At 35.5% G+C, this 27,851-nt stretch overlaps 1 protein-coding gene and 2 long non-coding RNA genes across 7 annotated transcripts in view; 1 reads left to right on the top strand and 2 right to left on the bottom strand.

The window, feature by feature from the left end:
* LOC132907129 (uncharacterized) overlaps positions 1-27,851 on the bottom strand; it is a 110,619-nt gene that overhangs the window by 78,339 nt on the left and 4,429 nt on the right. The window lies entirely within an intron of this gene.
* LOC132907387 (CYFIP-related Rac1 interactor B) lies at positions 696-27,794 on the top strand. Of its 5 annotated transcripts, none has more exons than XM_060960442.1 (7): positions 696-1,273; positions 19,082-19,218; positions 19,412-19,636; positions 21,126-21,460; positions 23,155-23,234; positions 23,358-23,484; positions 23,802-27,794. In XM_060960442.1, the coding sequence occupies exons 2-7, from the start codon at positions 19,110-19,112 to the stop codon at positions 23,937-23,939; spliced, it is 1,014 nt and encodes a 337-aa protein (XP_060816425.1). In that variant the 5' UTR covers positions 696-1,273; positions 19,082-19,109; the 3' UTR covers positions 23,940-27,794. The 5 variants fall into 5 exon arrangements, with proteins under 5 accessions (XP_060816425.1, XP_060816427.1, XP_060816428.1 ...); XM_060960444.1 differs by lacking the exon at positions 696-1,273 and adding an exon at positions 1,292-1,430; XM_060960445.1 differs by lacking the exon at positions 696-1,273 and adding an exon at positions 13,927-14,057.
* Positions 14,311-14,685, bottom strand: LOC132907388 (uncharacterized). The gene is made up of 2 exons (XR_009658162.1): positions 14,515-14,685; positions 14,311-14,452 (listed from the first exon to the last, which is right to left on the bottom strand). It is a non-coding gene; the product is annotated as an uncharacterized LOC132907388 (long non-coding RNA).

The following is a 27,851-nucleotide window of genomic DNA, read 5'->3' on the forward strand; positions in this document are numbered from 1 at the left end:
TCGAATATACGTTTTTTAATATTATCAAGCCGACAGAAAAATGACAAATACAGACTAATATTCGTTGTATGATCGCGTATTTGTTCGAATTCCATTAATTTTATAAATTTTCATGTAATCTATTATTTCAAATATCAATATAATTTTACGATTAAATAAATATTTATTCGAAAATTGTAATAGCATTAAAAGCAATAAGACCGACGATCTTTCCTCTTCCTATAATATCACCGACTGAATTATGTGCATTATACAGTTACAGAGTATTAATCAAAATTCTCATTACTTGTGTAGACTTTCATGTTGCAGCCGATGAAACAAATTAACGAGTATAGCGCATAAATCAAACCGAATGATCGTTTCTAATATCGTTGCGGTGAAAATCTAATCCACCGTTCGAATAGGTAAAAGCGTGCGTTAATCAACGTATTTATTGGTTCTGGAGACTTTCACGGGGCCACTGGTAGAAACAAAATTTTTACATCGGGTCGCGAGAGACACGTTTTCCAATCCCCCGGTGGACAATGAGCTCCATCACGGTTCTATATAAGCGAAATCACAGGAGAGAACGACCCGTGGAATTGAAAATCTGTAAAGAACGACGGAGGAGTGTACACAGTGACGTATCAAGAGTGGGGAGCGCCAGCTGACTGGCCTCTCGGTGAAACTGTCTCGTCGTTTGCCGCACGCCGTTGCTTTGACAGTGTTATATCAACCTCCGGCCGAGCACAGTCGGTGTGTTCTCTTCTTTCATAAATCTCACTTCTGGAACTCAAAAGAAAGAGAAACTTCCATCGAGAATTTTCCGACGAACTGTGATTCGCATATAGAAACATTCGTGTGGGGGACTCTTTACGACAGTTTGGAACAGTTTTGAAAGATAAATAGGAAAAACGATCGAGTGAATAAGGGAAAGGGGTAGAGGGAAATAAGGGAAGAACGAGAGGAACGTTAGTTCGCTCCATTTTTTAGTTTCCACTTTTTTTCTTTTTTCGAGAACTTGCTAGAAATTCCCAAGACGCATCGGTAAACAAGATAAAACAAACATCTAGTACCAGACACAAGGAAATCTGTATTGAGACATTCTACGAATTTGTGCTGCGTGTTTTGTGAGTGATAAAAGCTTATCGTCGCGCGGCAACCGGAGACCTTTTGGGTCAGCGCGAAAGAGGCGGATCGTTTTCCTTTTTGAAAAAGGCTCTTCTCTCCCGCCCAAGCCTGAAGAGGGTTACTTCTTCCTGGATAACCGGAAGTGGCTATTAACCAGACGAAGGTAGAACAATGTCGACACTCGAGAACATCTTCCCTTGAAGCCGCTATTCTCTCTCCCTTTCTCTCCCTTTCTCTCCCTCTCTCTCTCTCTCACGTTTTTCAAGATAATAATTCGGGCCCGTTGAGTCATGCTTTGCCTTCTTGCGCTTCAACGAAAGGTAAATAAACTTTCCTCTCTATTCGTTTCTTTTGGTTCGTTACGCATCTGAATATAGGGTCGTGCAGTTTTCGCGAGGATTCTTCGTTGCAAAACGCGCACCTCGCCAACGGTCATTACGTGCGGATTGAAGAAATTGCTACAAATTGCGATAATCACCGCGGATAATACCAGGGGTTCGTCAAAGAAACCGTTTTCAGAGCGTGACGAGTATTTTTATACCTATCGTCATATTTGTACTATCGTATTGTCCTTGCGTGGTTGAGCTAGAAATAGGGAAAAAAGTTTGCAGTTGATACGATAGAAGACTGGTTGGAAAATATTGCAAAAATTGGAAAATAATAATTGCAAAAGTAACGATTCTTTTAATTAATTTCGTCAGACTTTACGATAAGACTTTTAGAAAACGGATGAGACACTTAATTCTTTTACTTCAGTGAATTTTATCAATTAATACAATAGTATTGATAAATGATATTACTCATATTGATAAAAGATAGAAGGAAAATAAAATGTAATTTCTTTGTTGGAATTTTCGGCGAAATAGGAGGATCGAGGCAATTAAAAATTAATGAGAAATACCGTACAGGGAAAAATGGTATAAAATTATTGTACGAAGGTTTAACGTGCAATGGTGCGTTGAATCAAATGTATAACAATGCAATTGAATATTTTGATGAAAGCAGCTCAGATTTATTCAAACATATTTTATATTTTATTTTTTTAAATAAATAATGTAAAATAATTTATGAAATTCAGATGAACATGTTTGCAGGTACATTCTAAGTATCTGTCAAGTTTAAGAATATCATTTATCTAGAAATTGTATCAATATAGATCATATTTTTTCGATACTGTACTTAGATCAACAATACTGATGGATAATTTTATCATTGCTATTGTATCATGTCTAGAAGAAATTACGAGTAATTGTATGTAACAGTGTGCACTTTATACATATTACCACATATTATGTCTAATATACAAGAGTAAAGGGAGATAAACGTAATACGATTGAACATAACTACTAACAAAACGTGGCTCAATTAAATTATGAACTTGATCTTAAGTATGTTAAAGTAACACTAGAAGAGCTATGCGAATCACCTAATTCTCAGAAATTTCGCCCGAGTTCAATTTAACATACTGAAAATGGAATACTACATATATCATAGCGCTAGAGTATTCTTAACTTATATTTCTAGCAAATACAAAAATTGTTTTATTAACGCTACAACGCACAGTTAATCATCGACTGCAAATCAACGCAGTATGTTTGCCGTTTCGGAAATGATTGACAGATGCAAGGTCTCGTCATCTTGTCCACGATGCAAATTATTCCGTCATCTCTTGTCCATTGTTTTATGCTTTTGTATATGGAATACCTACACGTCGCGCATTGAGAAGCATAAATACTCGGACAGATACGAGCAATGTCGTTGATTCTGAGAAATATCTTTTCTTATACGCTAAACTCCAATTTTTTCAACTTTATACAAATACATATTATAGCTTCTATCTAGTAACCAAAACTAAGGTAAGATAGAGATAAATGCTACCGCTGAACTAATGGTTAAAATCGAATTTCCCTTCTACACCCAGACAGACCAATTTACCAATGCACGCCTAATATCCACACGTATATTTTGCAAACGCTGTTGGATCACGCGATTCAGACCACTGAAGAGGCGCGAAAGCATTAACAATCGATTTTCCAGCGCGAGACACGGTGAAAACGGGACGATGATTCGTTTGTTTTTTCGCTAAATTATGTATATATGAATTATTCTGTCGTCGGAAGTGCTCTTGTATCACGTGTACGATTCGTTTCCGCGTGGAAGTCAAGTGCGTATCAGGCCTCTCGAAGAGACAAGGACAGAATCATTAATGCTCGATGGAGAACCGAGCGAGAGAGACAAAGATGAATCGAGAGGGTAAAAGAAAAAGAGAGAGAGAGAGAAGGGAATCTCTACGCCAGATGCACACGCGAGCGCTGTTTTCACGTTGAAAAATTTTTTATCGGCCGGACAAAGGAAACCGCGAAACTCGAGGCGAACGTAATAAATTCGCACAAGGCTGTATGACGGCTCAATTTCATACTAACGTCCTCCACGATGTCGATTTGCCAGACGACAAATCGTCGTTCAAGACGATTTCAAGACAGAACCTGGAGAATTTGAAATAGCGCGCTCGCGCGTATAACTGCGAGGAACCCGTGTTCTCCCGAACGGATTATCGTTAATTATTCTTAATTGCGAGCAGACTCGCTTAATTTCTGCTTTTTCCGGATCATTTAAAACGTTAAACGCATTTACTTTGCCCTCTGTCCTTCTCTTTCTCTCGTTCTCTTTCTATTTCCTTGTGCGCGCTGTCTTGAAATTCTGTTTTGGTTCGAACGCCGGAAGAAGGAAGCGTGCATCGAAGATCGCCTATGCGTTATTATTTCGAACCGTCTACGGAACTTTTTATTTTCTTCTTCGCCGAACTCGTTATCGTTAATTCCTTTTAATTGAAAATTCGTTCACGCACTCTCCACCTACCGTGTTGAATTCTGCCGACAATGTACTATCGTGTCTTCCTATCCGTGTTTTGCTTTATCCCATATTTTCTTAGTGCAATCATCGTTAAATTTGTAATCGATCAAGCACTTGCACGGATTATTAACCATGAAAGAGGAATAGAAAGGTGTGTAAGTTCACAAATTACTATTTAGATAGATAAATGATACATAGATAGAATACATAGATAAATGAAAATTATATTTCATAGTACCTAAACAGCAAGGTTAAGTTTGATTTACCAGTGAATAAGTGACAAATGTATTTTTATTGACCTACGCTACACTATTTTTATTAACCTATCTATATACGATAAATATGATAATGTTATATAACAGCTTGCGTTTGTACCAATAATCATCACGTTATTTATATTATCTATGACAAAAATAAAAGAAAAATAAAGCACACATTCTTAAAGTTACGCAAATGAAAATCATTACAACATACGTATCTTTTCCGGGTATGAGATTTCACTTAGTTAACTAATGTTTCGTAATAATGTTTAAATAACATGTTTAGTCTTACCAAACGAAATACGTGACTGAATTTTCTAAAGAAGAAAAAGTAGAGTTTACGAGTGTTTCGAGTAACTTCGATAAAAATGATTGCAATCAACTGTTTTTATACGACGAATTTTTATATCAACAGAGTGCTTAACACGGCCATAATTACGGTACTCGATACACTGCAAAAAGGCATCACGAAAGAAAGTAACAAGAGAAAAAAGGGCGATGAAAGCAGGGTCGCGTTTGGCGCAGAATCGTGCGCGATAAAATACGAACTTTCATAGGATACTTTTTTCAACGACGAACATCGAACGAGTATCGAACCCTCAGAGGGTCTTCGTTTCTTTTTCATCATGTTCTTTATGGATCCATGACCGGTGATACGTTATTAGATTATCGAGGCACGTTACTCGTAATCAGGACGCTTCTATCTGTCCTATCTGTCGGCCAATTAACAAGTAGGTCATCCGCTCTTTTGCGGGAACCGAAAATGGGAACCAAAAATGGGAAACCGCAAAATGGAAAACCGTAACCATTCGTTACGTAGCGTTTTTCACATATTATTCAACTGGACGATAGTTTAATCTAGAATGGCTGCGATACTTAAAATTACAAAAATGTATATGAGAAAGTATACTACCCACTATAGAGTAAGGTAGGGTTATTGTCGTCAGCTAAGCTTCTACGCCTTAAAAAATTCAACCTTGTTTCATATTATGATACACCTTAATACAGTAACGGAAGAATGTGGAAATATTGTGCATTTTAAGTTGAGTGAGAAAAAGTATCTGTAAGAACGAAAAAATGACTCGAATAATTTTATAATAGTTATTTGAGTCAATAAGAGGAAGCTTACTTGTAAATATCATGTAAACCTGCTTAGGATCAATTTTCTCATGTTCTATTTATAAAAATATGAATTTGCACAAACATGCACGATCTAAATGTCCCTATGCTGTTAAAAGTAGTATTATTTTCTCATCAATCTCTATCAATTAAATATGAGTATAAGAAGAAAGGTATTGAATCCAAACTCTTTAATCGTTCACTCAATCGTTACGTTAATCATATTTATAGTTTAACTTTCAAGCACGAGTTCCTTACAAAGAACTGTATTCTTCATCTGTTGCCAATAAATCTTGTTCGTTACGTCTCGATTCTAATTAAATCTTGTGATTTAGTATGCCGATTAAAAACGTTGTATCCTTTGTGGAAACAAGCAGTACTTGTAAGTTTAATTGTATATACATCGCTATAAATGGAATATTCCTGAAATGTTTATCGGTCGAGTAACGGAACCGGAGGAACAGTAAACTGCACGGAGTGCAAAGGAACCGAAAGAATTTCTATTAACGATTAACAAGGATTCAGAAGAATCGAACACAGGAGAAATTTGGTTAATGACGAATGTTAGCACACAATAGCTTCATGATCAAGACCGAATGAGATCTTTCCCCCGTATAAAATCAAGATATTTCTTATTAATTAAAGGTTGCAAATTATGTACATACGAAATTGAAGATTAATTAGCGCAACATTGTAGAAATCGCCGTTATTCCATTGTTTTCTACGAATGCGTACGAGTTAATCAAATTCTTTTCTTTAAAATCATTGATAATTAGTTGACATGGATATATTTTAATCTTGAAGAAACTTGATCTTGTACCAGTGGTATTTAATGAGCGATAATTCATTCGTCATAATCATTCTGATCACAAAAACCTTTCGTCATTTCTTATATATATACATTTTACAAAAGATCTATAAAACAAATAACTTAAACCCTGACATTTACGGTAATACAAGTATTTGTATGTTAATATCAAATTACTATATTACGATAAAAACAGACGATCATAAAATTAAAATGCTACAGAGAGATTCCTATTGAAAGGATCATAATATTTTATAATAAAACTAGAACAGGGAAACAACAGGTAGGTACTGGGGGGAAAGCAACAATTTTGTTGCCCGGAGAGATGAATCTCATTCGAATGGAATTGTCTCGCAGACGAACGGTCGTGAATACAAATTTCCAGAAGTGGCAAAACTTTGGAGTTTGTTTGGTGTGTATACGTAGCTGGTCGAGTCTTCCTCAATTTGTAGTTACATCGAGACCCAAGCAGTGCATGCTAGAAATTGGTATTGATTCCGACTATATAATAGAGCCACACAGCGGTGTACTCATTTTCTGGCTAACTACGGAGAATTTCATCGATCGAATTCCATCGGGCTGTTGCTGTTCCAGGTAGAAATTGATTCGCCGAACGGTACCGCATGTCGATGCATTCCTGGTCAATAGCCTTGACCCAATGGAAAATTTGGCGATTTTGGGGTCGCTAAATGCTATCTAGAATTGAACGATAGATCATCTACATAAAGAACATGAAATCTTCATACGATAAAAATTAAAAATGTAAGAAATTTGTGCAACCTTCTATCAACTATTTCTTCGATTTCTTTTTTGATCTAAAGATTGATTTTGTGTACCTGTGTTTGTTTGGAAGCAATACTAAGATTTTGGTACCTCTACGTGTATAATAACGAAGGGAATATTATTAAGATGGTAGAAATGCAACTTTAATGAACTTTAATCGAATGTAACATTAATCTAATAAAGACTATCTGAATGTATAAATATACAGGGTGTTCTATAGATTTCCATATAAGTTTAACTATTATATTCTATAATTGAAAATGATAGAGAAGTGCGTAGTTTCAGTAGAATATGACATGCAATGATATTAGCAGCAAATTATTATTTCCTTCAATTTCACATTTTTATCAAGACCTTTTTATAGATCATTTGTGGTTCTATTTTTATGTTTAATTTCCACGGATGCTCGTAGGATATCCTGCATGTTTAACTTATAATTTTAATTGAATTATTTATGAAGTCTGACCGGAAGCAATCAACTTATCAACTCGCTTTAGTACCTTAGTTTGAAATAGAAAGATAACACAGCAGAGATAGCTTTTGCTACAATTTTTCTATATGGTAATTTATTGAGACACGTAGCTTGCGAGTAATCTGTAACGTCGTGTATCAGACGCTTCGATTATAATTGTAAAGGAAGATATTTCGTATTCGTGCGAGGTAGATATTTCATTTAAATAATTGGATTCGTAGCTGAAATAAAAACGATCGAAACATCGGAATTCGCGTGATGGAACGTAATGAAATTCGAATCGTGTTGATAGAGGTGGTACTACTTTGTTTACATACCATAAACTCTTCAATATGGGTAACCATAGGAACAAGCATTAACATCCTTCTATGGGGTATCGCATATAGGCGGATGTGGCGTGATCACGTGTGTGGAAAGTATTTACTTACATGCTATCGCACGTGTGTGCTTCGTACACCGTGACGTAATTCTGTTTATCGTAAGAAAATGAACATATAAAAACACGGGATGTCAGGAATAAGGAGATACGTACTAAGTCACTGGATCGAACTTAAAGTACAAAAAAAGAATTCATTGCGTACGTTGTATGCATAATATATATGCATATACCAATTATCACTAATCAACACTGAAACAAAAACGTTCAAAATAAAATTGTAATTTTCGCAATAAAAGAAACCAATACGTATATTGTGCTAAGAGATTATTTTTACCTAGATCTTTTACCTTGAAAAATCATTGCATCGTACATGATTGAATTTAACTCGACACACGCTTTCATGTTGTATAAAAAAGTATTTTGCCCTTAGAGTGTATACTATCGATTATTTTATAAACAGCTAATAAATACCATAGAATGTAAATATAATATTTCTGTCTATGTCAATAATTTTCCGATACATAACTGGTGCGATTAATTTTCTGTATAGGTGCTATAAATATTTTCCACCGACTTGGCGATGTATGCTACGAATTTGAATATTTTCTGCCCAGACGACAGATGTCGATCGATCGCTGTCAACTAATCGCGATCGTTCTATAACGGTTCACTCCTTTTCTCTGTTTGCTTCATTTGTAATCAAGTGCACATATACGTATGTATGTAGAGAGGTTTGTCAAAGCAAACGTGCATACGAGCAGAGGGGAATTTTGCTCGGAGGTTTCCTGTCTTCGTCCGGGATATGACGATATCCCCCCTGCTTGGCCAGTGGCGTAAGCAACCATAAAAATATCCGTGGTACGTGCGATTTCTGATAAAAACCATACTATTCAATGACAGATTATGTAACCATTGGAATTTGTTTAAAGAAATTTGCTTCCTTTAAAATATTTCAGATATAAAATATTTCTGCGATATATAAAATGTTTAATTTTTTTTTTGGGTCCACCACATCATTCGATTAAACAATTTTACCATTTAGGAAAAATTTCGTATTGTAATTTGTTCCTAAACTAAAAAGTTATAGATTTCGAATTTTAATTGTATTATATAAATTTTTGCCGGTTATCTATAAAATTTGTAACGTCTTTCGATTCGTCTATTAAAATAGTTGTTAAAGGTGAATCGTGATTGTAATTAATTAAAAATTATTCAGTCTCAAATACTCGTGTAATATCATAATCGGTACATAACTGATACTTCACTGCTTACTTTCCAGCTAAACGATTCATACTTTCTTCCTGAATGTTCAACCCATCCTCCATCGAGAGGAGAAACGCTCTGCTCCGAATCTGAATAATTAAAACGCTCTTACCAGGGTATCGCCCTTTCAGATATGTTTCACGTTCGCATGATTGTCATGTGATAGCTTACGGAAAATTAACGTACAGCGTGAGAGACTTTCACGTCTATCGTATTTTGCTTCTGCATCACGTAACCCAAGTACCGAGATACGAAACAGAAACTTAAACCTCGTTGAATCGATTACATGCATCCACTTATGAAGGAACGAAAAAAGAAAAAGAAAAGAAAGAAGAGTAGAATGCAAGAAGAGAAAAAAGGACAGATTAACCATTGAATCTTGAAATGATCTATGCATCTACGAACACGTCAACCCTTTCTTCCCTTCGTCCCTTCTCTCGTTATGCGAACACGTGCACTATCACACGTATGTTATTCATAGAGATATATGTATAGTAGAAATAGGAGTACCCGATGACAGCTCTCTCGCTAATTCTCTGTTGTGACAAAACCACTGAGTCATTCTTTATCACTCCATCCTCTAGAATCTGAATCGTGATTACAGGAATCTGTTTCAAAAAATGGAGCATCTTGTTCGTGTTGAAAGCTATCTGGCTCACGACTATATTCATGGTTTCATGGTCGAATGTTGGGATTTAGTTTCTCGTTGGAAGAATGAGGTATCGGATAATTAGTCTCTTGTTAAAATTGAACCATTTTAAACTACTCTCAAGAAATAAATCTTGCTTAATCGCTATATCCAAATCTACATTTTCCGAGTTTGGTGTTTCGTACGATAATTTCGCTACCAACAACTATGTGGTATTCTATTATATGTATATCTATAGCTATCTGAGAATCTGCACTATATGTATAATGTATAGAGTACAATACTATATCGGAATAGACGAAATAGAAAGTCTGGCTCCTTTAGACCGTCTTGTACGCGATGTTCTCGTTTTGGGAAAAGCAGGATCCCTGTTCTATATCGGTAATTCGTCCGTGTAACTTCTAATTTTAATGGAACGATTTGATGGAATTGATGGAACTGTCGATCTTAATTTCCTATTGATACTAAGAGCAGCGGACAATTGCATCATATTAAATCGGTAAATAAAGTATACCCCTTCGAGTACTCCGAAACGTTGTCAGATTGGATACTTTCGGATAAGATTGGAAACCCATAAACTACGTTATACTATAAAATTGCTTGGTTTATGACAGGATGTTCGATCAGGTCGCCAAACAAATTCAATTTAGAGATTCTGAAGTGGTTTGATGCTTTATAGGGCAAATAGGATGATGGAATTAATTTGCTTAACTGACGCACGATAATTGATTAATTGATCATGGTTGATCGATAAACTGCTATATGATATTTATTGGTAAAGTCAGAATGTTATTTTAAATGAATTTGTTCGATGCAGCTTTTAATTCTCTTCCTTTTCTTTCGTATGGGAAAACAAAGTCAATTTAATGCCATTATATGCATGATTTAGCGACATCTAATTTGGCACGTTATTAATGCTCACATGGGAAATGCGGTATAATCTGAGGTTCGGTCATTTCCTCTTTCTACCGTTGCCGCTTTTAATTAATTTGCCTCGTTCTTAAGGAGGACAGGGCCACTGAACAATAATAGCCTCGCGTGCTCAAAGGTTTCGTATGGTGCGTGTGGGTGCGAATGGTTTCTAAATCGTTTGAACTTTTTAATTTTATAAAATGACCTCCATTACATTAATATTTAAGTTTCTTATTATAATATTAAGTTTCTATTTAAGTTGAAATTTTAATGAAGAAAAAAAAGATTAAAAAAGTTAGGGTGAACAAAACAAAGGGAAAAAATTAATCGATAAGAGTTTCTAAAAATTATTTATCTGATTTGAATGAGAAAAAGCAATCCTGTAATTTAATATAAGAACATTCTTCGTTATGTTCGTAATTCGTATTTGTATTTTGTAAGAATTTTTGGAATAAGAATTTTACAACGTGTAAATTATTAGCACGTTATAACCTTCTAGATATCGCAGACCACATACTTGCACGATGCGACGTACTGGTTATGAAATATCTATGGCCTAAAATAATTTCCAACGATATTAGTTGGTTTAACGTTTCAGTATCTTGATACGAATGAGTCAAACAGACTTTAACTCCACTCGTATTTAAGCAGCAGCAGAGTGATCAGTATCATAGGTCAATTAATCATTTTCTTTTTACGCGATAGCGTCAACTCATAACGTTGCAGAGACATACTTTCACAGATAATTTTTTTTAAGAAACTTTTTAAGAAACTGAAAAGCAGATTGAAATAGACAGCGATATGTTTAACAAAAATATGATGCATACTTCCTCATAATTCTTAAATGAGAAAAAGGTATCTACTTACGGAACACGCTCCTATAATTCAAATCCAACTAATATCGAAGGAAATTAAATAATATGATTACATGCTCGCTTCATGCAATATGATTGCAGTTATTTATATTCCGATAGGGGATATGGAACTAATAATTGATATAAATAGATTACCTGACAGCACAATATTTCTACTACATATGTCGAAACAATTTCATTGAACATGTATTTAATATTTTTATACAATTGAATAGATAGAAAACGTTATTGCATTGTACATGTTGAATAGTATCAGAGGGGATTAAATTGCTAATTAATGATTCCATTAATGTCACTTTAACGAACAAATTATACCTCGTTAAAAGAAAGCAACTGTTTCGATTCCACTCTACAACCCGCAAGCTCAAGGAGCTTCCACAAGCAAAAGTAGCACTGAACATCTTTCTTCTAAGCAGACAGGGAGACTTCTTTCTTGTATTCCATGCGCGCCACTTTCAGTGCCAGTTTCGACTTAATGGTCGCATAACTTTTTAAAGCGACGTGCTCGTCCCTGGTGGCCCTGATCCTCGCTGTGTTCCGCGATTAATTTGCTCAGGTTGTTAAGGAGGCCACCGAGCTGTGCACGATATGGTTAGCCCGGTTTAGTGATTGGCCAGGAGACGAGGAGACCAAGCGTGCGTTACCATATCGCGACGTGTCATGTCGCGGCGATGCGTCGTTGGTACGTGCGCTACTCGCCTGGTATTTAAGCCGCGTACGTACTTGCGCACACGTTTCCCTTATTAAGCACGCACGCCACTGCGTATCCCGACTCATGAGCCACTCGGGAATGAGTGGCGTGCTTACCTACGCGCTTAACATACACTGCCAAGCTATTTCTTCGCTGTCTTACGATTAGTTATGCTACGCTTCGATTAAGAAGCGTCATTAATACGACGGCTGGATAGTTTCGAGTAAATTAGTGGCCGACTATTACCGTGAACTTAATAAAGTACAGTTTGAGTTAGGTTTATAGAGAAGTTCAATAACTTCAAATATTCTATTTTCATTTGGTAGATTGTATAACGTTTTTTTAAATCTACAGGGATTCTAAGAGGTTTTTAGAAAATTTAACAATAGTAATTATATATTAATGGGCGCTCATACACACGCCAGCACTGCTTCGAAGCTGATATAAAAAAATAATATCAACGTTAATAGTTAATACTCATATGATCCCAGTGTAGCACCATCGGTTATTATAGTATTAACACTTTCGCTTTTAGAGATAATATAGAAATATGTGGCGACAGAATGTCGTTTTCATAAAATGTCAGCTAATCTGTAATATCAAAAGATTAACGTATTCGTGAAAATACTAAAAATGTTTCCAAATTGTTTTATCGACTAAAAATCCTGAATTACGTATTTAGATCATACGTTCATCCGATTATGCCATTAATATAATGTGCAACCGGTAGCACGAAAAAGCGTCGGATATGTACTCCTATAGACTTGCTAGAAAAATCGAACCAGTTTATACCTTAGCTTCTTTCACTTTCTTCCATTCGATAAACCTGCTTATTAGACAACTCTGCGTCATACAGTTTATCCAGAGAACGTTACGCGTGAGACGGACAAAAGCCGTTCTGGTAAGCAATTTCTTCTAATAAAGGCGAACTAGGAGTGGAAGAAAAAGTCAGTGCCAGTCATAAGTCGTGGTAACATTTGACGCATAAAGTATCTGGTGGATTACAAGTGTCTATACATGTACATACGTAAGTACGTGAGCACATAAGTAACTGGTAGCAGAGTCATCGTGATCATGGTTGTCGGTTTGCCTATCGTCGCAGCGACGAAAATTAAGGTTGACCGAAGGAAAGGGGAGCTCGAGAGGACCGTATGGAGGGTCATGGTGGGAGGTGGTGAGGGTCTCAATTGATTTGCTGGAATTGATGCACAAAAAGGCCTTTAATAGACGTCGATTATCTTCGCCCACGGTTTCCGACGATTATCCAATCGTGTACTTGAAAGAGGTGCAAAAATCACGACACCGCGATAATACTGAAACGATGCATCGCGGAAACTGACGATGGTCTAAACAGACACTGAAAGTCTTGCACCGTTAGGGACAAGCGAACAAAGAAGAATATGTACGTGGAACAACAACGTGATTCGGTCGTTTCGGCAGAAATTCTGTCACGTAAATTAGGATGTTTGTTATTTATTACATAGTTATATATTCTGTTGAGGATCAGAGTCAGTTTGTCGGTAATATCCATAAAATAGTATTTAGAATTTTATAATATACAATGAACCCCAGGTAAAAAGCAATATAAGTGTTAACGGATGGGCCATATACCCGTTATTCTTAATTAAGAAAGGTGTACTTGACCATAGTCATCCACATCTGTATGAATACCAAAATGCAACATAAAAGGTAGTCGCTAGAGAGCTGTAACGGCAGTCGAAGAGAGTAGAGTTGTAAGAAGAGTCGAAGAGAGTAGAGTTGTAAGAAGAGTCGAAGAGAGTAGAGTTGTAAGAAGAGTCGAAGAGAGTAGAGTTGTAAGAAGAGTCGAAGAGAACAGTGTTGACAGTGCAGAATCGAGAAGTGTTGTAAGACTTTTTCTTTTTGTAAGTATCATAAGTTTAATAAATAATTAACCATTGTTTCCTGTTTTATAATAAATAACTTAGAAAGAGAGAGAGAGAGAGAGATAACATCGGTTGCTATGAGTAAATTGATTTTTAACCGAGTGATAAAGATACCTCTCGAAATTCATTTCAGACTTTGATAGAAATTAATAATTCTATTTACATCTTCGACCTTAATGAACAGCCTAAACGAATATTTTATAATAATTTAATCAGAATTTATTTTTGTCAAAGGCTACTTGAAAAAGTCCATCTTGTGTGAAATAAATTTTTTAAATATCTCGTCAAAGGCACCTTAATTTCTTTTACGGTTTGTGTTGTGCATGGAAAAATGGAAAAAAACTCTTTGTGGTGCATACATTATTATGATAACACTTTACCAAATGTCCTTTAGGACAAATTGTAAAAAAAAAAAAAAAACATTATTATGGAACACGGTCGTACTTTTGCGATACAGTGAGAGAGAACATTTGCAGATAAGACTCGCCCTATCACACGCATTTCAAGTAGTAAATGCACGTGAGGTTTGTGAAGCGTAGGGTGGTTTGTGTAATGTCAGCAACGATTACTGCTTTATCGAAAAAATGGTAGTGAAATCGCGACGGTTATCCACGTCGTTGGTTCTTCTTTCAGTATCCGATAGATCATACGAACTAATTCTCTCTTGACACGGAATTTCCTTGAAGCAAATAACGATTTCTCCACATCTTGTTTGAACGTGTCACGATGTATAACGATCTATAAGATTGGGTGATATGTCGTTGTTTAAATACGAGTTCCCGTTTATATCGCCATTAAAGAGAAAAGATAGTAATATTCCTATTTTTTCTATAAAAATATGTTTATATTTTATTATTATTCTTTCATTTTAAAGATATAGTTGTTGAAAAGAAATATTTTTAAAACTTTTCTACGATCATTGCATCGACAAATCAAATCTTTGAAATGCAAAACTTTCGAGGAAACTCTCTGAAAGAAGTTTAGTAACAAGCGAGACGAATATTCTTGTAGTCCATAAATGGCTCGCCATCTCAATGTCATTCGTTTACCCCACGAGCGTTAACCCATAAAGGTACTGACCCGAGTATTCCAGGCAAAGCTGTATAAACATTAACGCGATTGATTCCTGGTAAATCGGTCAGGCTATATTCATTGTCAGTCAGACAAGACGTAGATATTGTTCACACTTTTGAGTCTCATCTTGACCGTCACTAGCAATCCGTTGGTCTACAGTCTAGGATGAAAAAAGACGAGGATTGTACTCCCTCACGGATGAGTTGAACACGAGTTCTAGAGGACTTCTAAATTTATAAACGTATTTTATAATACGAGCTGTTACCGTACCGACGTCGATAATCCGACAGTAAAGGCACAGGGGATTTCGACGTGTTTGCAATTTACAATTTTAATGGGAAGAATCGAATGTTAGAAAAGATATATCAATCGATGTATATTTGAAAAATGTGGTGATACTTTAGACAAACATCGGAAAAGATTCAAAAATATTGAAAAGATTAAATAAACGTGTGCTTTTTGATTAAAAGATTTTGATTCGATCTATATCACTTCTTTGGAGATAATTTTGGAAATTAGGATGTTCGATGCCTTAATTATTTCTAAATTTTATTTGACGAACCTGTAGAGAGATATTTATTCATCGTCATATTCTTTTATTTATCAGGTAAACCCTCTTTGCATTCTTTCGCTTATTCCTGCACATGTCGCATCTGAATTCTACACATTTACGCATACGCTTGCACTCTAGAATGTAATGTAATTTTAAACGGATCAAAAATTAAAGCTAGCTTAAGTAAGTTCCGGCGAATTAAGCAATGAAAGATAAAAGATGTAGCAGATAACTTTTAAAGTTTCCACGATATTGACGTAAAATTACACGCGGTAGAAAAAAGACAGGAAATGTTCGATAATTTTAAACTTTCTATATTTTGAAACTAAATTAATTCGCTCCGATTTATAACAGCTTTTAAACTATTTACCAAATGTGCTGAGCACGAAAAGTCTGGCATAATATCGATAAAAAATTCCATGATTATATATGAACTTCGATAATAGCTTTTGTCGATGTTAAACTACCCGTCACTGTAAATTACTTGTATCTAAAGATATAATTCTTCCCAAATTCCCACCGAACCGATTATGTACTATTAAAAGATCATTCTTTCATTTAACATTTTTCCAAAGTTCTACAAATTTTGTCGATTATTCGAATAATGGAAAATTTCGAAATCCTTTGCGATTCTAAATAAGTGGTAAGCAGCGTCACCCTGAGGATGAACCGGTGAACTAACCTCATTGATTTTTCGCGCGAACGTGCCGCCGCCACTGTCGTTTACCAAATAAGGAGAGGGCTCGAACCGCGCCACTACACAACGCAACCCCTTACGAACAGCAACATGGCCGTCCGTTGAATGACAGTTGTTGCACTCGGTACGCGTACTTGTTGACCATCCCCAGGTTTCGACGTGCACCTGTCAGCGTCATGTATTCGCGTTCTCGAGCGCGATCACGCCGACTCTTCTTCACGGTGAGTTTCTGAAGGAAACTTTTTCACATATCATCTTTCGTGCCACTAAATCGTTGTCATCCTCTTTTCGACTTTCGAACAGGAGAATCTGCCGGTTGTTCCGACTAATTTGTTATTTTCTGTCTGTTCGTCCATCTGTGTCTATGGATATTTTTATTTCTTCGAGGATAGATTTTTCTTTGTGCTTCAATTCTAACCAGAACGCGTGCCACGAGGTGATTCGTTAACGCGATTTCAGATGGTTCGAATGGTTTGTTTGTACGATTGATCGTGAGGCAATCGCTCTGTTCGGCCAAGAATCGTTTCGTTAGCCTACGATGGTACGAAAGCGGAGATTATTGTATCCCTACTGTGATAACATTTTGCGATCCCGGATACGCTTCTGCGTCGAATCATCGGTGGAATTTTCAACGTAAACATTTATCACATTTATGGGAGTTATCTTCGATTGCATCCGATACGTGATCGAGCCAGCACCGTGTTGGAAGAAACGAATAATACATAGCTTTACGATAGATTTCTATGTAAATCGTTTTAATAAGAACAAACAGGAACTGGTTTTGCGGAGGATCGCTGGCTAATTAGGTAGATCTAAGCGGTTCAACGTGACAAGAGAAGTTCGTTAACGGAACACACCGTTTTCTGCTAAAAATAACGGAGACATTCGCCGGTACATTGGAATCCCTCCGTGCCCAATTTTAGATCTAGCAAACTCGATCGTTGTCCTCTCACGTGTGTGACAAGCATTCGTCGAGCGTTTCCAGCATTTGTCAGAGACTTTATCGTTACCACGTATCATTGATTACACGTTGCACGATAAAGGAACTTCTCGTTCCATCATTCAAGTACGATTGCATTCCGCGAGTGAAACTTAATTGCCTTTTGCAACGAAAGTTGATAAGGTTCTCTTGTTATGTCACGGAGAACTAACAAACCAGTTTCGCTGGTAATTTAAACTTATCTTTATCTAGCTCTTCGTTTGTAATTGCTTTTCATCCAAAACTCGAGTTTCTCTTCTACCACCGGAACAAATTTCTCCGCCTCTGCTGGTGTTAATTTCTCTACGTTGAAACATCTTCAGTCCAGGAATTGAATACGAACGCAAAATTTTGTGCTATACCTACGAATCCTTTGAAATAAATGCTTCTAAAGTAAATACTTTCAGCCTCAAGTAGCATCATCGTAAGAGAGTTTCGATTAATTTATTTAATTTTAGAGCATTACGTTTTAATTAATATTCTGTGATTTACGCCATAAAGAACATAAACGGCGTTTAATTACATAATACGTATCTTAATTCCGAATGCCTGAATAATGAGCAGAAAAGATTCTATAACAGAAACGAAAATTAGAGATTTTTAACGAATACTGACACGATAGGTGGCAGTCAATAAAGATTATAAATATTTTAACAGAAAGTAGATATCCATTAGCTTCCATATTGTACGAATTTTCGTTCTCCCCAAAAAATGCAACCTTTGGTTTTCCATATCATTTTTCACACAATTTTTTACTCATTTCACATTATTTATTCTATTCCATATATGTGTGTCTATTTTTTAATTCTATTACTGTCTATAGTATCAAGTAAACGTTTCATATTGGACGCTAAATTTAAAAAATTTTAAGATTAATCAACCTAACCCGTATTTATTCCTAAATCTCATGATATTACGTATGATCCAACGAGGGTAAAAGCCGAGGGTGAAAATCAATCAAAGCTTACGATGATAAGTTGGCCTTGATACGCACGAGAGACGTTAGTCCTTGAAATCTTTAGCCGTTCCAGGTAAGGTCAACACAGATTAACTCTGTTAGTTGGAATTAACAGAAGGTTCATCCCTCGTTGACGAGTTCGCAGAACTCATTCGTTCTGCGTTCCCGATACGGACACGCGGCTTGCCTAATGTACTCTTACACGTACGTATATACGTACGTACAAGCACGCGTAGTTTGTCTGGAATTAACACTTCGACATGTACGCGCGGATCAGCGCAGTGATCGAGTCAGAAATTCAAATTCCGCTGTGACTCCGTGCAGTAACGACGCAAACTCGGAACGCCAGGCCAACTGTCTCTCACTCTCTTCCACTCAGACTGTTTTTGATAGGTTTTGGCACTCGTTCGACCGTCCTTCTACCTCGTGATATACCCATCAACCAGTTTTCCCAAGAGTGTTCTTGATTTTCGTGATATTCCAACTTTAGATAAACTTCGTATCATGGAGAAACTCTCACTAGAGTTTGATTAAACTTTGATTAGGGGTCGATTCTAAAGTCTACCATTTTTTTTTCAGTCCTACGTGTGACTTTTTTGTAAGGATAAGCGCGATAAGTTGTTTAAAAGGAGACTAAATAATTTGTTGGATAGATAAAAGCGAGTAGCAGGTTGTGATATTTCGTTTTAACGAGCTGTTAAATTTAAAGAGACTTTAATATGTATATTTTCATCTGTTACAGATGTCTTTCATTTTGTAAATAATACTGAATGAAAAGAAGTATCAGACTGAAGATGGGCAAGCTTTTGAGTCTTTTGGCTCGAGACGAGTCTACCTGTTGCACGCCTCAAAAGTACGATGTCTTTTTGGATTTCGAAAGTAAGTTCGACAAGCACACTCCAGCGGAAACGTTCCTTTCGGTCGTAGTTCTTGCACGTTGAATTTGTCGTTCGCAATGCTTTCCAACTTTTATTTGACAACGCAGAACGTTGCGCAATATCGTACTGTTTAACATTTGCGAAGAAAACTTGTTTCCAAAGACTAATAGTTGGCTCTTATCAAATATTTCTAGATGCACAACCTTCTGAGATAGAGCGGGAAACCTTTGAAGCGGTGCAAAGGGTTCTGAAAAATTCAGAATCTATCTTAGAGGAGATTCAGTGCTACAAAGGGGCAGGGAAAGAAATCAGAGAGGCGATTTCGGCGCCCACGGAGGAGTGTCAACGAAAAGCCTATCTGACTGTTGCCCCTCTGGTTGCGAAGCTCAAAAGATTCTATGAATTTTCATTGGAACTTGGTGAGTGTTAATCTTTCATATACATATTCCTTTAATCATTTCCTATATTTTGAAACGTCTTAGGGCACTTTATAAAACCTCGTTTCATTAAGCGGAACGTTTCTCGATATTATCAAAATTGATTGTTTAAAGTAGCACGATGTATATCTGTAACAGTCAATAAATATTTAATAGTAAAACGCTAGAGGTGTCTAATATTATAATCTTACACGATAGACAAATAGAAGATTACGTAAGCATAAAGGTAAATTATTTCCGTATATATGTATCTAGCCAATGAGATTTCGTGGGTAATTATCGTGGGTAATTGAAAAATTGCGGATGCACAAGGCTACTGGCTGTGCGAGGGTACCTTAACGCAAGTTTATTCAAATAAATTCTCCCATGACAGGATTAATTTTCCTCTCGAAGACTGACCATTATTCTTTCTGAAGCAAAATCTATCAATTCCTTCAAAATTCGTGGTACAGGCTTGTCGCGTTTTTAAACGAACATTTATTTTTTTTCTATAGTTTTAATTACGATGTCATTCGCTGAAATCAAATAAGAACGTAAGAACCTAAATGTCGATACTGGCTTAGCAACGAATCGCGAGGGATTGTTGTTTAGCCTCAATGTAGCCTGAATATTCCGGTACACACGATGATTGGAAATCCAATATCGTTGCATCGGCACCAGCGAAACTCGCAACCGCTTATAAACTTCAGGGGCATTTATTGCTTTTATTTTGCATAACGTAGTAATAGTTATCCAAGTGGAAGTGAAAATGTTCGCCACCTCGTGAACTATTAATACCAGAAGCATATCATCTGGACAGAATCTTTCCATCATAAACAAATCTAGAAACTCGGAAATAAAAAGGACAACCTAAAGAGTTATAACCAACTTCTTCGACGTTTTCTGCTTACTGACTTTTATATTCCTTCAAATTTGTATAATTCTCCTTGTACATTTTCAAACTAGTATTTTGCATAACTTGTTATTACGTAAGATTTTAGTCAGGTAAATTAAGAGCTAATAGTAAAAAGACGAATGCTTCATGCTGAAATGACAAGGGAATCATGTAACTTGCGATCAACGAAAAAGTGATTTCACGTGAAAAAATAAATCTACAGCTTGGAATAAAAATTTTGTTTATCAAAGTGTCCCTGTTTTATTTCGAATATCATTTAAAAAAGAGGCAAGGTGATTTCAGTTTTTTATGGAAAGAAAGTTTCCTTATGTATTAATAAATTCTTGATTTTATTCCAACGAACCGTGTCTACGAACGATGCCAACGAACATATCTTTGTAATACTTTTTTTATTTAACTAATAAAACCAGTTGAAATACCATGGCAACTGATTCACAGATAATTCTGTACACATGTGGTAAACAGAAAAGAATTCTTAACCATCCGACGAAGTTGCAAAGAAAGGAGAAGAAGGAACAAATTGTTCGAGTTTAGAAATCGTAATGCTCATCTTGCAAATGCTTCGATATTTTCCAGAAAAGGTAGTACCAAAGATCTTGGGTGAACTATGCTCTGGCAACCTCTCGCCGACCCAACATCTGGAGACTCAGCAGGCTTTGGTGAAACAGCTGGCAGAAATTCTAGAGTTTGTTTTGAAGTTCGATGAACACAAGATGAAGACTCCCGCAATTCAGAACGACTTCAGTTATTATCGAAGAACATTGACCAGAGCATCCCTGGCGCGACAGGAAAACGCCGAGAAGGACCTCGTGGTTGGAAATGAGCTCGCCAACCGAATGTCCTTGTTCTACGCCCACGCGACACCCATGCTTCGTGTTCTGAGTCACGCGACCATTACTTTCTTGATGGACGTAAGTGGTATTGCTTCTCCTTTTTGTACTCTCCCCTATCTATGCACCGTTTCTCGACAATTATCGACCCATCCGGACGCCAATCGATATTGATTGCCAAGAATTCCGGTTGAATGGAATTAATAGAAACTAGTACTTTGTAATAGAAACGAAAAATATTGTTTCTCGTTTGTGAAAAAATTCTTTTGCTTATATTTCCTAAGAAGATATACGTTTTCTGACTTGTCATTCTTTCTTTCCAGTTTGGATGACTACTAGGATTTTGTGGTTGACATTTTTGTACGTGAATGTCTGTTTCATAATACAATTACAGTATGTTTTTCGCATATTTTTGACACTATGATAGTCAAATAAATAGAAAAGACACGAATGAAAAAAACAATTTTATAAAAGTCGAGGTAATCGAGTTTCATACCTTTCGTGCGTAGAATTTTTCAGACGTAATAAAAGTTATTTAAATAGCTCTCTTATTCATTCTGTCACGTAAATGTTTCCTGAAAAGGACTGACAAATTATAATGGGCAAAGGAAAAGTGCACATTCTGTGGAACGTTGTTTCAAGCAACAAGTAAAATTCTGACAATTTTCGCGAGTTTATTAACTTTGAATCATTCAACGTGCTTTAAAATCGACTTTGTTTCCGGGAGTAAACGAGCAAAAAGGTAGTTTACAATAGAGAAAAGAGAAACGTGAAAGGTCTGTAGAATCTTGAAAATAAATTTACTTGCTTCGGCAACACTGAATAGGCGGTATTGTCGCAAAATCCATTCTTCAAGCACACGTGTGTACGTATAGCGTATATGTGTGTTTATATATATAGTTGGCTTTCTACTCTACGCAATACTAAACACTCTGCTTTATATCTTGCCTCGGAATTAATAATTAACTTTCCATTTTTCATCCCGAGTCTTCATTTTGGAGGAGGACAAAAGAACGTTGCGTTTCCTCGTATAAATATTAAAGCGGGGTAGCTTCGTTAACGGGACGAAACGCGTGGAGGGACAGTGTACAAAGAAAATAGGTCGATATAAATAATGACAGGCACTGAAGCAGAAAATTAAAAGCTATTATTCCAAGTGATTCAGGGTAAAACAGTTCTCGGAACATTTACCCGCATAATGGATAACAGATTCATTCGCAATAAATCTGTAGATGTGTACTTTAATTGGTACCACAGAGGAAGTGGTTATTCGTTTTACGATATAGTAACTACTATTAAATACTAAGTAAGCCTTCAGCTTACGAAGAAGCATTTTTCATGCTGTGTAGTATATTATCGCGTGTAATTTGTTGACTCGGATATTCCTTTTGCTACGAAAGGAATATCTGGAATATCCACGAAAGGATAGTGCAAGTGTCGTACGTGTATGCTTAACAAAGCAGTTCCAAACAATTCTACGTTATGTCGATACAATAAGCCGGATAATAGGTACAAAACACACGATAGAAGTTTAGAATAATCGACGTACGATAGATCGATACGATTCTTATTCGCATTCGTATTGATAGTATTACAATTCCTTGTTCACCTTAGACGAACATCGTTACAATAGCTGGTGACAGCTGTAAGAAAGAATGACAGAAGTATCGAGAATAGAGCAGTATGATATACCATTGCCGTAATATTCATGTTTTATCGTAATTTGTAGAAAATTCGTATTATATTAAATTTCAAATATTTCGTACTTGTTTCAGAACGAAGATGTAGCACGCGAAAACATCACCGAAACGCTTGGTACCATGGCCAAGGTTTGCCTGCGCATGTTAGAAAATCCGTAAGTAATGCATTGAACTGGCAGTCGAGTCGAAAGAACATTCACGTAGTCTAGAGGAAAAGATTTCTAAAGAAAGATAAAGAAACAACAACAGTTCGAGATGAGATATGTTATTGTTCTTAGGAATCTACTGGCGCAATTCCAACGGGAGGAAACTCAACTCTTTGTTCTGAGAGTGATGGTAGGGTTAGTGATCCTTTATGATCACGTTCATCCCCAAGGTGCCTTTGTTAAGGGTTCGAATGTCGATGTAAGTATTAACGTTTATTGCTACGTGTATTGAAAAATGGATATATTTAATATGTCCCTGACGTCAATTGATGGATCGACCTATTTTAAGAAATACTTTAAAAATATATGTAGCAAATACGTGATGAAAGGACAAAATATTCTAGATATTTATAGCCGAACAGAAATAACATCGAGTTAGATTATATTTATAGGAATAAGAGTCCTAGTATATCTATAATTATATTATTTACGATATTATTATACATAAAAATTTAAAGCTTCGTATTGAATTTAAACACGAGATTCTTGGATGCTAAAAGTATATTATTTCTTCAGGTTAAAGGCTGTGTGAAGCTGTTGAAGGATCAACCACCCTGCAAAAGCGAGGGTCTTCTGAACGCTCTCCGTTATACCACCAAGCACCTGAACGAGGAGAACACACCAAAAAATATCAAGAACCTGCTAGCAGCATGATTACCGAAGCAACGCGGCTGCTGCATCAGAAGCTGAGACAGTTGGCTGCTGATATGTCAGAAGCTAAACGAGCGATGCCATTTATTTTGTGTAGCGTCACGAGGATATCGAAGACGATATCCTCGGCGACTCCACATGATCCAAGAGCAATCTCCTGTTTCTGATCGTGGCTGGGTGGTGGACCACTAAAAACGTGTCTTTCGTAACCGAGTCTATAGCTGCCCTAAAACTGCCGAATTCTACATACCTTCTGACAAAAAGAAAAAAAAAGATAAAAATAAAAAAGAAAAAAAAAATAAAAAAGTAAAAAAGACAGGTAGGGAAATCGTAGAAAGGCAAAAAGAAGAAAAAAAAAAAAAAAAAATATCGAAACGACTGAACATTGGAGGAATTGCTAAACTCGTTCTTAAGCGATGCCTTTATCGCCGTTACGAGTGCGAAAACATTTAGGAATTATTATTATAATATTACTATCTCCCTCTCTATCTCTCACACACAGACACACAGACACACATGATATCTTGATTATTATCGATCATTACTATTATTGCGATTTTTGACGTTTATTCCAGTTATTATTGTCATCCGAAGTATTATTGCCCTGACTAACTTGTCACCACGTGTATTAACATTGTATTTGTCTTCCCGAATCAGGGAGGATGGGATCGAGTTAATTAGAGCATATCAATAACATATATAGGGTAATTTTCAATGATTGCAGACGATTCGCAGTGTTACAATGAGAGGTTTAAGAACGTTGTAAGATATTACACAGATCTTTAGCAATTGTTTTCGTTGTTGAATGGTTGTCATCCGGGCGAAGAGACGATCAAAGAGAAATTGTTATAAATACTGGGACTGGATATCGATCATTGGAATCGAAAATCGGGAATGACTCTTTACCTTGTTTTCTTAATGTCAATATATTTATTACAGATTTGTTTTATCTCTTTATTACTAGTTGAGACAAACGTACTTTCTTCTTTTGAAAAGAATTTATGTTGTTGTATTTCTTCTCATTTTTTTAAGCTTTTTGTTCGTTTCTATATAACAGAGAATTAAGAACCAAAGATGTTGTTATGCTAACGTTTATATACCTATCATTGATTTTATTATAAATTTATTATTGCAGTATTTTCGAGAAACACGTTATTTATACCGCCAGAGAAAAAAGTTATCCGTTGACGCGAATATATATACTTTGCCATGGGGAAAAATTGTCAATGTTCTCGCGACAAACAAATTCATATGTGAACGATATCGTTGTTGGCGCCGGCATCGCGTCGCACACTCTTTTTCTAAGTGCACATTTAAGGATTCTAAACGTACGTGACCGATCTACAGTGTAGGTTTTCTTGCATCAAGAATTTTACTATTTAGATATCCGATGTTATGAAATTATATTATTTAGTACACTATCCGTTCTTAAAAGCTGTCTGGCGCGCTTTGTGAAATTTTAGTGAAATTACTATTAATTTAAACTAGTACGACAAATGATAAAGAAGTACCAGATTTTCATATTTTCCAAATAAATCGATAAATTTTTTGCCTTTTGCATTTGTCCAAGCTATTTAATTTAAACTAGTACGACAAATGATAAAGAAGTACCAGATTTTCTTATTTTCCAAATAAATCGATAAATTTTTTGTCTTTTGCATTTGTCCAAGCTATTTAATTTAAACTAGTACGACAAATGATAAAGAAGTACCAGATTTTCTTATTTTCCAAGTAAATCGATAAATTTTTTGCCTTTTGCATTTGTCCAAGCTATTTAATTTAAATTAATACGACAAATGATAAAGAAGTACCAGATTTTCTTATTTTCCAAATAAATCGATAAATTTTTTGTCTTTTGCATTTGTCCAAACTATTTAATAATTCAAAGTTAAATTTAAAACAAGGTTCTTATAAATACCTACGATCGCACATTCCATTTTGGATTCTGAATTTAAAAAACGGATGGACACGAGACAGCTTTTAAAAGCGGAATTCTCAAATGTTAGTTATAGCTTGAACTTTTTCAGTGATATTTATTATAATCTTGCGGTTGTTGCTTTCATACGAACCTAATTATGGATACATTTTTTTACTTTTACTACATAATTACATATATCTTTTGATACCATTTTGCAAGACAGACTGATGACAAACTATTTTCCGTATAGCATTTCATGTAACTTATAAATTGCTTGTTGTAAGCTTAATTATCAAAAAATCGATTGATCGTTTTTAATTAACAGTATTCCCTCGTTTGTCTACCATTTAATGAATGTAATTTATATAAATTTATAGTGTGTAGTACATATATATTTCTTCCTACGTAGACAAATTTTTTAACCGTAATAACAAATAAGAGCAATAATTAGACTCGTGAATCTAGTTTTGCATCGAAATTTACAATCTTTTCGAATAAATTATAAGTAAAAATTCTAAAATTCTAAAATTTTGAAAAAAATTCAAAATTCCATATCTTGTATGCGATTACAAGACATATTCTATAGTTTATTTTAATTTTTAACTGATATTATTGAGTGAGCACAACAGTTTGGGTTAGATTTAGTTCGGTTTAAATTATATTCGGATTACTTAATGGCAATTTGTATTTTATATCTTACACGATTGCACGTGTCATCGATGATATTTATCAAGTAAAACACAGAGTACGAAATCAAGTGCTTTAAAATGAAATAATTTAACCTAAACTGCTGTTTCGATCACTTTTCTAATATTCAACGATATTAGTTGAGAATTAGAATTGAATACTCTACGTAAAATTATTCAATTTGCGCTGTTTTTATGCACAGTGTCGGGTAAAAGAAAGTTTAAAAGCGATAGAGTACGACGAATTACATTAATTTAATAAATGGAATTATATTTACGAAAGCGATGAATTATCCATTGTATTTGGTAAATACGATAGATGACTGTTAACCAAATGATTAAAAGTGTCTAGTACAAAAAATAAACTTTCCTTTATATACGTCGCTGTATAAAGAAAGTATGAACGTAATAACGAATATTATACTTCCTCCTTCTAAATATGCAGATTATACTTGTACTCGTACGAGTGTCGCGTTTATCTTCCAACGATTTTCTTAAAAATGATCAATCGATGTTCCATTTTCTTAATCACAGCACGAACGGAAAAAAAGACGGTTGCAAGATTCCGACGTTTATCGTAAAATAAAGGAAATGTTACTAACGTAGTTATAGAAATATATTGATTTTTACAATCGCGTTAACGATCGATACTCAAAGGTTTGTTACGCTTTCCTCGATCCGAAAGTTTAGCCGCATCGTTTGTACAAAAAGGATCAACGAGGGAGCACGAAGGTTACATAAAAGAAATTTAATATAATAATACGAATATCTCGTGAAATACTACTTTCACAGCGTAAAGAAAGCTAAATTCTACGTACAAGATAAAGATACCTGTGTGCGACTGAAAAATACAAACGTACGAACACATTTTTTTATAAATACAAATATTTGCATTTGTCTGTCGGTGAATTTGCTACGAATGTTAATTTAATCACGACTGTCCGAGAAGAAACGAAATTTATAATTCTATTGTACGCGCGTTTTCGTGTAAATGTATTTTTACTTTAAGTAGAACGCGACGATATTTCTAGAAATGTCGTCAAATCTATTCTGATATAGTAAGTTGAATTAAGCTTATGTTCATTCGATAGATACGTTGTGCACAGAATTTTGGTTTCTCAGTGTATTTACGTTTAAGTAACATTTATGATTAATACCTTAAGATTATTGCGCAATATTATCTATTTACAAACATTGTTACTTGAAAATGAAATTGTAGAATCCCGAAAGTTAATAAAATACATTATATAAATACCTTGTGTTTTAATGATACAAAAGTGAACAGCAGATATCGTAAAATCCAAAATTCCA

Source organism: Bombus pascuorum, chromosome 5, assembly GCF_905332965.1.
Source record: "Bombus pascuorum chromosome 5, iyBomPasc1.1, whole genome shotgun sequence".
NCBI lineage: Eukaryota > Metazoa > Arthropoda > Insecta > Hymenoptera > Apidae > Bombus > Bombus pascuorum.